Here is a 13,915-nt window from a genome sequence, read left to right as displayed (position 1 = left end):
ACTCGTATAAAAGTCACATTCCAGCTTTTGATACTATTTTACACAAAAAATGAACTTTGGAATATATTTTCTCATTGCAATACATACAGGGGTTAGACAAAAAGGTTGAAATAGGTAAAAATAAGTCGAAATTCAAATTAGCATAACTTTGCGTATAATAATCCGATTTTGATAAACCAGGACCATCAAAACCGGACACTCTTCTAGTATACTCTCCCCCTGCAAAACCTAAGATTGGTCCTTGGTCACTGAAAATGTTCCGGATTTTCCGAGAGTATGTTCAAGATGCATTTTTTCCACTGCTTGTCATTTTATGTGACGTTATCTTTCATCATGTTTTATGCTTTTTCCGAAAACTAGAACTAATATGCCGGCCAATAATGGTGGCTGTAGATCGAGAATTCATCAAAACTACGCAGAGATATGGCCATTTCCGTAAAAACGGTCCCGGGAACATGACGAAATGATAACAGATCGGAATAATGCAAATATGAGTATCTGACTTCATGGCTTTGCGAGACGATGATTACAGAAACATTTCCAGAATGATAGTGTCCACTACCACCCTTATAGCAGGTTCCATGGGCCTTCCAGGAGGGGCCGGTTTTGGCACCATCTGGAACCATGCTTATATGGGTGTCAAAATTCATATTTTCCCAAGACGATGAATATAGGATCTTTATTAGAGATATATTTTGAGGACTGTGAGACTCTTTGGCCAATTTGTAACAGGTTCCGGAAGTTCTGCGAAAGTGACATTTGTTCAGGGTGTATGGCCAATCCCGTATCGTTTTCATGAAAATGTCCATATCTCTGCGTATACCTAACGGATTTTCGATCTGCAGACAGCATTGGTCAGCATATTCGTTCTAGTTTCTGGGGAAAACATAAAACATTAGGGCAAAAAACGTCATATAAAATGACAAGTAGCAGAAAAAATGCATTTTTAACATACCCTCGGAAAACCCGGAACACCACCGGTGGCCAAGGGCCAATCAGAGGTTTCGCATAGGGCCAGTATACTAGAAGAGTTTCCGCGTCGGATGGTCCCAGTTTGATCCAAATCGTATCATTCTACGCAAAGTTATGCTGATTTGAACTTCGACAAATGTTTGTCTATCTCAACCTTTTTGTCTAACCCCTGTACAGATAAAGAATCATATGACAATTTTTTGGATAGATTGCCATTTTTTCAATTTATTAGTTTTTATTGTGTTTCTCCATGTAAAACAAGTTTTAGAAAAACTCAAAGGCAAATTTTTCGAAACCCCGAAAACCAATTCCCCGAATGCAATTTCCCAGATTGCATTTTCCCCGAATAACAACTCAGCGAATGTAACACTTTCGCGAATGTAACAATTCCCCGAATTTAACATTTTCCCGAATGTAACATTTCCCCAAATGTTTCTTTTTTCCTTTTGAGTGCAGCACAAAGCGATGGTGGAGAGCAATGGCGTATGATTGCCGATCCAGAGGTTGTTCGATTCTTAATTCGGCCTAGGATGCTTCCTGGTGGGAAGCATTTTTGACTCCTTGTGTACAGTGTATTCGTTGTACTTGCTACATAAGACATTCATGCAACTGGCAGGCACGGGAAAGCTTTCAATAACTGTGGAAATACTAAAATAGAACATTGAGTCGAAGAACAGCCCAGGTTTAAGATAGATGTAGAGCCATTGAGGATGAAGACAATACGCTGGAAGAAGGCAATGCTTTCTTTGAATGAACGCATTTGGTCGGTATAAGGCCTGCCCAACCTTTTCTAGCCAAGGGCCAATTTTTAGAATGGCCACTTGCTGGCGGGCCAGAAAATATTTGGTACATACGTTTTAAACATTTTCAACCAGTGTAAAACCCTTTTTTTCAGAAAGTCATGTAGTTTTACAGAATGGCTTAAATTGTTTTAAATAAAAATTAAACACGTATTAATTGCGTCTTTTTTGTGTGCTTATTTTTGTTTTCTTTTTACGCAACAGGACATGGAATTGTTGGTCTCATTTCAATGCTCGACGCATATTGATTTCACAAATCATTTGAAAGTGGGCATTTCCCATGTGCTGGAAACATTCTTTTTAAGCATATGCGGTATTTCGAAAAAATTCGTTTCAGGTGGTTCGAAACGAAATTCCGCGGAATTTCGTGGAATTTGTGCATGGCGAAATCTGATTTCTTGATTTCGTTTCGTTTCGTAAAATTGCAAAAAATTCGCTAGAAGAACTAGAATCTAACGAAATTTAACGGAATTTCGAAACAAATTTAAACCTTAAACACACTTTATATTATCAAAATTTTTGGCTGTGCCGCTAAATAAAATCATAAAGCTGTTTCCAAAACTTTTTGTTATACAAATTTTTCTATTTACGTTTGTTACATAACCCCATTCTGAGTCGACAAATACGTATTAAACTTTCTTCTATAAAACGTCTTGAGTGTTTTGTTGGAAATATCTAACAGAAAACGGATAGAATCTTTAACTATTCTATTAGTTTTAGTTTTACAACAGTGATCCTACTCAATATTTAAGAAATCAGACTTAGAGTGTAAATGTAATCAGATATGAATCAGATCAGTATAACTTTGTCAAAGAGCACCTGTCATAAGACGAGTTTATACAATCCCATTGAATTCCACCACTTAAGTGGTGGAATTCAATGGGATTGTATAAACTCGTCTTATGACAGGTGAAAACATTCCACTAAAAAGCTCAAAATAATTTTCTTATTTGTCAAAGAGGCAAAGCTGTGGCATGGATTCATAGAGCCCTGTGTCTTTTTTGAGGGCCTCTTTATTATTAAAAGCTGATTTCTTCACCTATGCTTAGGCCTCAAAACGCTTAGGCCTAGAACGAAGCACATTGATTTTGCGTTGGATTGATTTGAAACACAGTTTTCGTCTTTTTGTTTTCAAAATAACTTTGTTCAAAATAAATATTAAGTCACTTACCAAGGTGGCTTCACATGAATTACCTTCTCAATTAATCAACGATTCCTTTCCCGTGGCGCTCACGGAGATGCAGAGCATTCCTCGGTCTCTTATAACAATGAGTGTTAATCTAATTTGTCTCTCCCAATCCTTAATTAACTGTAAGGACGTGACTGACATCGTTATTGGTCATGAAATGGAAACTCCGAAGCAAGTACAATAAGAATAACTATTTTTTTTCTTTGTTTTGTCACTTGTGACGGCTAAGACGGCTCACGGTCCATTTCGCCAAATTTTCACAATTTCTACAGATTCGAGAGCACATGCTCCACGATGAATATTCCTCTGAAAGCGACACAAATGCTGGGGTATTGCTTTATCGTCAATGGCATAAGGTACACCGGGGCAAGTTGAAATGCGGGGTAAGTTGAAACGGAAGCTGTTATTTTTATCAGCAATGACCGAATGTACTGATTTTTTTTTTTCAACAAATTACTCCCTTAAACGCACCTTCTGACTGCTATTCCCGGAAGATTGCTGCTACTAAAAGCAATCCCTGCCATTGTTTATTTTTCGCCCTCTGCGAAATTCGAACTAACTTTTTGACGTACCAATAAAACAGGTCCCAAAATGATGTTTGGAAGTGTTTTTTCATCAAATTTTCACGGTAGGTAATCATTCAATGTTGAATAAAAATAATGATTATGAAAAATCGATGGAAGATACGTTTTAGTTTTTGTATTTTGGTAGTTTGATATTGCTCCGCATTTTCAACCAATCGGGGAAAATAGAAATGCGTGGTGCGGGGCAAGTTGAAACAGCACCGATTCAAAACGTCACCCTCGCATTTCATTTCATTTATTCATTTCATTTATTTAGTTAACATCTAAACAGATAACACTGAATCAACAATTTGACGCCACAATACACGGTTCGAGGCTGCATCTCTCCATCCTCGGATACGCCCCACGCTCGCCAAGTCGTTCTGCACCTGGTCTGCCCATCTCGCTCGCTGCGCTCCACGCCGTCTCGTACCTGCCGGATCGGAAGCGAACACCATCTTTGCAGGGTTGCTGTCCGGCATTCTTGCAACATGTCCTGCCCATAGTACCCTTCCGGCTTTAGCTACCTTCTGGATACTGGGTTCGCCGTAGAGTTGGGCGAGCTCATGATTCATTCTTCGCCGCCACACACCGTCTTCTTGCACACCGCCAAAGATGGTCCTAAGCACCCGTCTCTCGAATACTCCGAGTGCTTGCAAGTCCTCCTCGAGCATTGTCCATGTTTCATGTCCGTAGAGGACAACCGGTCTTATAAGCGTCTTGTACATGACACATTTGGTGCGGTGGCGAATCTTTTTCGACCGCAGTTTCTTCTGGAGCCCGTAGTAGGCCCGACTTCCACTGATGATGCGCCTTCGTATTTCACGGCTAACGTTGTTGTCAGCCGTTAGCAAGGATCCGAGGTAGACGAATTCCTCGACCACCTCGAAGGTATCCCCGTCTATCGTAACACTGCTTCCCAGGCGGGCCCTGTCGCGCTCGGTTCCGCCCACAAGCATGTACTTTGTCTTTGACGCATTCACCACCAGTCCAACTTTTGTTGCTTCACGTTTCAGGCGGGTGTACAGTTCTGCCACCTTTGCAAATGTTCGGCCGACAATGTCCATGTCATCCGCGAAGCAAATAAATTGACTGGATCTATTGAAAATCGTACCCCGGCTGTTACACCCGGCTCTCCGCATGACACCTTCTAGCGCAATGTTGAACAACAGGCACGAAAGTCCATCACCTTGTCTTAGTCCCCGGCGCGATTCGAACGAACTGGAGTGTTCGCCCGAAATCTTCACACAGTTTTGCACACCATCCATCGTTGCTTTGATCAGTCTGGTAAGCTTCGCAGGGAAGCTGTTCTCGTCCATAATTTTCCATAGCTCTACGCGGTCTATACTGTCGTATGCCGCCTTGAAATCAACGAACAGATGGTGCGTTGGGACCTGGTATTCACGGCATTTTTGAAGGATTTGCCGTACAGTAAAGATCTGGTCCGTTGTCGAGCGGCCGTCAACGAAGCCGGCTTGATAACTTCCCACGAACTCGTTCACTAATGGTGACAGACGACGGAAGATGATCTGGGATATCACTTTGTAGGCGGCATTAAGGATGGTGATCGCTCGAAAGTTCTCACACTCCAGTTTGTCGCCTTTCTTGTAGATGGGGCATATAACCCTTCCTTCCACTCCTCCGGTAGCTGTTCGGTTTCCCAGATTCTGACTATCAGTTTGTGCAGGCAAGTGGCCAGCTTTTCCGGGCCCATCTTGATGAGCTCAGCTCCGATACCATCCTTACCAGCTGCTTTATTGGTCTTTAGCTGTTGAATGGCATCCTTAACTTCCCTCAAGGTGGGGGCTGGTTGGCTTCCATCGTCCGCTGAACTGACGTAGTCATCTCCTCCGCTGCCTTGACTTTCATTGCCTGTACTCTCAGCGCCATTCAGATGTTCCTCGTAGTGCTGCTTCCACCTTTCGATCACCACACGTTCGTCCGTCAATATGCTCCCATCCTTATCCCGGCACATTTCGGCTCGAAGCACGAAGCCTTTGCGGGATGCGTTGAGCTTCTGATAGAACTTGCGTGTATCTTGAGAACGGCACAGCTGTTCCATCTCCTCGCACTCCGCTTCTTCCAGGCGGCGTTTCTTCTCCTGAAAAATGCGGGTCTGCTGTCTCCGCTTCCGTCTATAACGTTCCACGTTCTGCCGGGTACCTTGCTGCAGTGCGACCGCCCGCGCTGCGTCCTTCTCCTCCAGAATCTGTCTGCACTCTTCGTCGAACCAATCGTTCCGTCGACTTCGACCCATATACCCGACGTTGTTCTCCGCTGCGTCGTTAATGGCTGCTTTGACTGTATTCCAGCAGTCCTCAAGAGGGGCCCCATCGAGCTCACCCTCTTCCGGCAACGCTGCCTCGAGATGCTGCGCGTATGCAGTGGCGACATCAGGTTGCTTCAGTCGCTCTAGGTCGTACCGCGGCGGTCGTCGGTACCGAACATTGTTGATGACGGATAGTTTTGGGCGCAGTTTAACCATTACCAGATAGTGGTCAGAGTCGATGTTAGCGCCACGATATGTCCTGACGTCGATAATGTCGGAGAAGTGCCGTCCATCAATCAGAACGTGGTCGATTTGTGATTCTGTCTGCAGTGGTGATCTCCAGGTGTACCGATACGGGAGGCTGTGTTGGAAGTAGGTGCTGCGAATGGCCATATTCTTGGAGGCGGCGAAATCAATTAGTCGTAGGCCGTTTTCGTTCGTCAGCCGGTGAGCGCTGAACTTTCCAATAGTCGGTCTAAACTCCTCCTCTTGGCCAACCTGAGCGTTCAAGTCTCCTATGATGATTTTGACGTCGTGGCTTGGGCAGCTGTCGTACTCACGTTCCAGCTGCGCGTAGAATGCGTCCTTATCATCATCAGTGCTTCCGGAGTGTGGGCTATGGACGTTGATTATGCTGAAGTTGAAGAACCGGCCTTTGATCCTCAACTTGCACATTCTTTCATTGATCGGCCACCACCCGATCACGCGCCTTTGCATATCGCCCATCACTATGAAAGCTGTTCCCAGCTCGTGTGTTGCCGCAGCTCTGGTAGATGGTATGATTACCTCTAAACGTTCGCACCATTGATCCCTTCCAACAAACCTCCTGCAGCGCTACGATGCCGAATCCACGGTCCTTGAGCACATCGGCGAGTATGCGTGTGCTCCCGATGAAGTTGAGAGATTTGCAGTTCCACGAACCGAGTTTCCAATCGCTAGTCCCTTTTCGTCGCAGTGGTCTTCGCCGATGGTTCCGGTCCGTACTCTCTTGTTGATTGTTCGTTTCTTAAGATTTTTTAAAGGCTGGCTTGCAGGGCCTGACACCAAACCCCCTAAATTTCCGGAGGACCATTCCTCCTTATTTCCGGTGGACCATGGTGCACAGTTTCACTTAGAGTCCCTCGCTGGCACTCGGACGATGATCAGCCGCCCCTAACATGGAGAACAGACGCTGTTGTGAGCCGATCCTGACATGGAGAACAGACGCTCAATAAGATTTGCACCTCCGGAGAGGAGCAAACCCCCCTTCCCTGTCAGCATACGACCATAGTTCCCACCGGGGTTGGTTACCCGATCTTCCCTAAGGTTGCTCGTATCCCGGCCAGCACCGCGGGGAGGTAGGGATAGGAGTTGCTGGGTAAGAGGCTAAGGACCGCGAGATGGGGTCTATTTTATTCCTTCAGGTACGCGAAGTACCAATGGTACGCTTTACCCAGCATTTGCCCAGCATTTACGTCACCCTCGCAATTAACCAGAATTCAACATGGCTCATAAATACATTTGGAAAACAAAAATTAATAGAAAGGTCCAAAACTCTGAAAATAATTTAATAAATTTCTGCCCATTCCGTCGTGAATGCAACCCTCCTACAATCTCCACTGAAGAATAGTATAAAAAAGGGCCATGTTTAAGCTGCACGGTCTAGTTTTGAGATTCTTAATCTACTTTGCCTCGCTGTGAGCACTGGCTCTCAAAAAATAAATCAAAGAGCATGTAAACATTTCGTTAACTCCACCTTTGACTTCCCCAGCCCCCCTTTATCCAATCGAGGGTCTATGAGAGATACGCTGGTTAATTATTGTGAATTTATGAAGGAGCCACAGCCACAGCCAATTCAAAGAAAAAAGTTTCAAAATCTGGAATGTGACTTTTATGCGAGTAAATATCAAGATGAGACAAGTGGGATTTGATTTTCAAATTTTAGCACAAAGCCTACTATTTTATCACCGAATCACCGAACTAGCAAACACTGCAAACGGATTCAAAATTTATCAAAGGGTGATTTTTTTACAGCACTTCAAAGTTTAACTATGAATTAACCAGAAAAAACCGTTTCAACTTGCCTCGGTGTACCTTATAAACAAGAACGCGGCGATTTATTACAGACTGCTTCTTCTGTTGTTATAGGGTTACAAAATATTGATTTCGACAAAGTGAAATCAGAATTACGTACATAATGTAAAACTAATTTAATAAAAATTCCGTGAAAAAATTAAAGTTTCGTTTCGTTTCGAAAAATTTCGAATTAAGTGAAACTTGATTTCGTTTTGTTTCGATTCGAATCAACATAGACATTTTAAATTTCGTTTCGTTTCGTTTCGATAGGAAAAAGTGTGTTATCGCATACCCTTAATTCTTATATGTTTCCGGTACACAAAAGTGGAGATTGTCGTGAAGTCAGAACCTACCGCGGAATCACTAGTCTGTGAGCCGCTTCAAAGCTATTTGAAGTCATGTTTAGTGACCACGTTTTGTGCGCAACGAAGGCTTATATCTCTAACGAGCAACATGGATTCATGTCCGGCAGATCTGTTAGTACAAACTTGCTTGATTTCACGACTACTTGTATGACAGCAATGGAAGAAAAAGCGCAGGTGGACGTTATATATACGAATTTGAAAGCGGCTTTTGATAAAATTGGCCACAAGATACTCCTTCGAAAATTGTCGCGATTGGGCGTTTCGGATAGACTTGTTGCATGGTTTACATCATACCTCTCTGGCAGAATATTGCGAGTAAGTACGGAGCTGGTATTTCCTCACCGTTTACCTGTTCTTCAGGTGTCCCACAAGGAAGCAATCTGAGACCGTTACTGTTTGTCATATTTTCAACGACGTAGCATTTTCTCTTGGAATTAGATGCAAGCTGATTTAAACCGAAGATCTGAAAATATACATGGTAGTACGCTGTATTGAAGACTGCTCCCATATAAAAACGCTGATTAATATGTTTGCTCTCTGGTGTCAAGAAAATAAGCTTGTGATTCGCGTTCCAAAATGTGCAGTGATGACTTTCCATCGCTCTAAGGATCCGATAATATTTGATTACTGCCTATCCCGAACGATGTCAATTGTTTGGTCTTGATACCTTGGATCGGCGACGGAAAATTCAGCAGGATACGTTTATTGTAAAGTTGCTGAACGGAGAAATCGATTGCTCCCATCTCCTTTCGTTGATTGGATTCCGCGTACCTGGAAGAATGCCGAGACAGCGGACATTGCTGCACACTGGATTTCATCACACTCTATTTGGTTATAACCAGCTCATATGTATACCATGATACGTTTGTTTTCATCGATTGAAGCTGCATTCGGATTCGGAGTTTCCCACATCCCAGTTTGTGAATCGATTAAAACGGCAGAACCTAATTTAAGCTAATATCCATGTTATTCTTTAAGACTGTTGAATGTCAGATAAATTATAAATAAACAAACAAACAAACAATGGGTGATCAAATTTCGCAGATAATGAAGACTGTTGGCGCTTACCAAAAGTAGTCCTACGTCGGATTTCCTACGTTGTGTTTCGGGGTTGATTCTTCAGCGAGTGAGGTAGTAGTGAATATCAGGGACGGTATCGGGGTTCTTCTCTTTCAGGACTGGCGGCTAGCGAGGGCAGATACGGATCAACTGATCAAGGACAGATGACTCCACCGGCACAGGTAAGTTGAAAGGTAAGTATTTCATGCACTTCACTTTATTCTTCTGTCTTCTACTGAATTTACAATAAAACGTGCCTCTAATTCACACTACTTTTATTTTCTTTCACGATCTCACTACATGCAGTATCAGAAACGAACTAACTGACGATATCGAGCGTACTTAATGTCCTACCTAATTTTTCTTATCGTGTATCTTCGGTAACGAGTTGCCAGTTTTATCCGGAGAACTAATTTTGCTACTAAACTGTTATACAGGAAGTGAACAACTACTCGACATACCCGCCGCCTTGAATACTTATGTAGCTCAACAAACGTCAAATCAAAACAAATCTAAAACTAATTGGCTTCAACGTAATAAGTGGTACGTGATCGCTCAGCAGACAACGAGGTGGAAATTGCTGCGGTGATCGAAATGCGTCTGAAGATGGTCGAGACATAGTAGTAGACCGAAACGTCACGCAGGAAAACAAATGGCGTCGTTATTGTTCACCGAAAAATATCAATAAATCAACCCCATATTGAGTAACGGTGATTAAACCAATCAATTATTGTAATAAGTGAGTTGTTTTTTCTTAATTATTTAGATTGAATTGTATTTTACAAGTTAAATTTTCTACTCAAGCATCCGGAATTGTTGTGGCTGGATTTGCATCGGGGCGATATTCCACAGGAGTTGCCGCGGGTTGCGGAACTAGACGAGAATCTTCAGGAGGAACCGGCTGTGGCAGAATGCAGATTTTGTTGATGGTTCGTGTTATGATTCCTTTTGCGGTGCGTAAACCCACAACACGTATCAAATTGTCCTTTCCAGGATACACCGAAATGATACGGGCTAGAGGCCAGCGGACTGCTGGGAGTGATTCATCCGCAACGATAACCATGCGACCGGGATGAATTTCGTTGTTGCGAGCGGCATATTTCGTGTCTCGAAGTAGTTCCTGAAGATATTCCTTCCTCCAGTGACTCCAGAATCGTTGAACTAGCAGTTGCCAATTTTGATATAGTCCAAGGGCATAGAGCGGCTGTTGTTGGTAATCTGGGTCGGGCAGGGCGGCCATCGATGTTCCGATCAGGAAATGCGCCGGTGTCAGCGCAGCAAGGTCGTTTGGATCGTCGGACATGGGCAGCAGAGGACGAGAGTTAAGAGCAGCTTCAATTTGGTGCAAAATTGTGTAATAGCCTTCAAATGAAAGACGAGTGCTTCCGAGTTGCCGAAATAAATGTTTTTTGGCAGTCTTGACTGCCGCTTCCCACAGGCCACCGAAATGTGGTGCCTTTGGGGGAGTCAAGTGCCAAGTTATTCCTTTCAGGGCGCAAGCGGTAGAAATTTCCCCTTGATCCTTTTCGCTATTGAACCTGGCAAACAGCTCCGTCAGTTCACCTTTAGCTCCTTCTTACCATTATCCGAATGGATATGGGCTGGCATTCCTCGTCTGGCAATAAATCTCCGCAAGGCGGCAAGAAATCCCTGAGTAGACAAGTCTCCCACCAATTCTAAGTGGACAGCTTTAGTAGTGAAACAAACGAAGACTGCCAGGTAAGCTTTTGCGGGAGCAGCACGCTTATGGATTGGCTTCAAATACAGAGGACCGGCATAGTCCACACCCGTGATCGAAAATGGGCGATTTTGTATGACCCGCGAAACTGGCAGCTGTCCAATTTGTTGTTGTGCAAGAACCGGACGGTGCCGTGAGCAGCGAAAGCAATTCCGGACGACACTTTTAACGAGATTTCTTCCATTCAAAGGCCAGTATTTTTCGCGTATCGTGGATAGAAGTAGACGCCCGCCGCCATGGAGCAGTTGGCGATGGTAATCTTCGACGATCAACTGGGAAAACGGATGGCCTTTGGGTAGGAGGGCAGGGTGCTTTGATTGGTAGGGCAGCTGGGAAAGGTTTAGCCTACCCCCAACTCGCATGATTCTCTTTGGATCCAAGAAGGGATGAAGCCGTCTGGTAGGCGAATTCTTCGAGAGCGGGTTGCCACGTTGGAGTTCGTTTATTTCTTCTTTGAAAGCGTCATGCTGGGCGAATCGGACTAGCAGGGCATTGGCATGGGCAAGCTCTTCGACGGTAAGTATTCTTGGGTCGACATTTTCTTGTAGAGATTCACTGGGTTGTGTTCTAGTTTTGGTACGAGTTCTAGCAGCAAACCGAAGGCAGTATGCGATTGTATGAAGCAGGCGCGTATAAGATGACCACCGTAGGAACCAAGGATTTATGCTGGGTATAGTTTGGACTGCTACGACGACGTGCTTTTCCTCCAAATCCTCTTTGAGTACTGCGGCTGGATTCGATATCGGCCAGGTATCTTGTGGGTTTGCCAACCAGACCGGTCCATACTTCCAAACATTGCTGCTGACGAATTCGTCGACTGTCATCCCACGGGACACTAAATCGGCCGGATTTTCTGTTCTAGATATATGATGCCAGCGTCCGCCGTGTGTATAATGTTGCACCTCAGAGACCCTATTAGCAACGAATTTCTTTCAAGTATTTGGGGGTGCACGAATCCAGTATAGACATACCGCTGAATCCGACCAGAAATGAGATGCTGATACAGGGACGCCAATTGATTCCTTTACACGATGATATAGATGCGCCGCCAGTACACAAGCACACAGCTCCAATCGGGCGACAGACAGTCGTTTCAAAGGTGCAACCTTGCTTTTCGATGTCAGTAATCGAATTTTCACGTTTCCCTGGCTGTCTTCGCAACGAACGTACGTGCATGCTCCATATGCAGACATCGATGCATCGGCGAAAGTGTGCAATTCAATGCTGGCGTCAGGAAGAAATGCGTAACGGTCAATTCTGTAATGGGCGATTTTTGGTAGCTCGTGCCTATAATGTTCCCATTTCAAACGAATAGTTGGTGGAACGGGATCATCCCAGTCACAGGAAAGAGACCATAGCTCCTGCATTAGGATTTTTGCTTTCACAATAATCGGTGCAATTAGACCGAGCGGGTCAAACAACCTGGCGATGGCCTTTTGGAAGCATGAACAGAACCAAACGATGATAAAGAGTTTTGATGATGATTCACCAGAATGGATTCCAAAACTCGCATTCGACGCTGGAGGAAGTCGATTAAACACTCATAATTCGGATCATTATTGGTTGATGCATAATCCTCCCATGCTTTGACTGTTTCATCGGGAAGCTTGGTACACAGAAGATGTTCGAGAATACTGCTCCAGGAGCCCGTTGGTTGTCGTTGAAACTCGTCCACCAGGGTGTGAAGTGAAGTAGCAGTTTCCTTTCTGGCCGATGGAATGTCGAAGAGTGCCTGGAGATGCCGCTTTTTCAACAAGTAGTTGTTAGCATAACGATCGACCAACGCTTGCCATGCTAGGTTGTAATTGGCTGAACTAATCCCGATGGACTCGATCAGTTGCGCAGCTTCGCCCTTTAAAGCTGCCCTCAGATAATGGAACTTCTGAATCGCCGGTACGTCGGCATTAGAGTGGATTAACGCCAAGAACGTATCATGGAAGCCTAGCCACTGCATGTAGTCCCCATCGAACTCAGGAAGCGATATCGTTGGCAATTTTAACCCGGACAGAGCGGAAACATTTGGACCAGAATCAGGGATACGAGCGTTTTGAATAATAACAGGAAGTTTTGCGATAAGATCGGCTTTAATTTTAAAGAGTCGAGGCTCGAAGGAAGCACGGACGTCACGATGGGATTGCCTACCTTCCTCAGCTTCTTCGGAATCCTCCAGCTGCGCCTGCACCTCTTCCAGAGTAGCCCACATGCTGTTTAGGTATTCCAGGCGAATGGGCACCTGCGCCTGGTCACGTTGTTCGTCGTAGGTTTGAATGAACGCCTCTGCCCGACCCAGTGCGTCGATCATGGTAGTCCTCCTCGAAATCAGCGTTGCCTGTTGCCGCGGAAGCGCCATCTTCGCGGGAACAATCGATGATCACGACCCGTAGGAAGTCGAAGAATGATCTGTCGGACAAAAAGACCACGATAGACCCGGCGAGAATAGCGTGAAACACTTGGAACGGTACTCACCGATTCCAAGGCAATAGAATGCCTTGTATTTTTAGTAAACTGCTATCAGGAATCAGATGGCGCTCGCTCGGTACGAGCCGATGCCCTTGTTGATGACGTTGCAACAGAAAATCCACCAACTTCCGTATGAAGTTCACTGATGAGGCGTTGACCGGCATATACAGATGCCTACGAGGGTGTGTGCGGCCAGAAACGGGCCGAAGAAGCGCGTCCTGCGTCGATGCAAGGATGGCTTGCAGCGATGGTGAAATAGCGTGGCTTCGTCCTTCTCTTCAATGGCGGAAGCGTGATGGCGTACTCCACCGGACCAAAAAGCATTCGTGTGTAGCGGCGTCGGTCTATTGATGTGCTCCAAACGGCTTGGCAGCAATCCAGAGCGCCAAATCGACGAAAAATGGGTACATGCAACAAATAAACGGAAATCTAAAGGGTACCTGCG

The 13,915-nt window shown here is 44.7% G+C and overlaps 2 protein-coding genes across 2 annotated transcripts; both read right to left on the bottom strand.

Annotated features, from left to right (window-relative positions):
* Positions 1-10,826: 10,826 nt before the first annotated feature.
* Positions 10,827-11,834, bottom strand: LOC134221734 (uncharacterized). The gene has a single exon (XM_062700921.1). The coding sequence runs from the start codon at positions 11,832-11,834 to the stop codon at positions 10,827-10,829; it is 1,008 nt and encodes a 335-aa protein (XP_062556905.1).
* Positions 11,835-12,409: 575 nt separating this feature from the next.
* Positions 12,410-13,360, bottom strand: LOC134221733 (uncharacterized). The gene has a single exon (XM_062700919.1). It carries the CDS (start codon positions 13,358-13,360, stop codon positions 12,410-12,412), a length of 951 nt encoding a protein of 316 aa, XP_062556903.1.
* Positions 13,361-13,915: the final 555 nt, after the last annotated feature.

This window comes from Armigeres subalbatus, chromosome 3, assembly GCF_024139115.2.
Source record: "Armigeres subalbatus isolate Guangzhou_Male chromosome 3, GZ_Asu_2, whole genome shotgun sequence".
NCBI classification, from domain to species: Eukaryota; Metazoa; Arthropoda; class Insecta; order Diptera; family Culicidae; genus Armigeres; species Armigeres subalbatus.
This window is presented reverse-complemented; position numbering and strand designations above follow the sequence as displayed.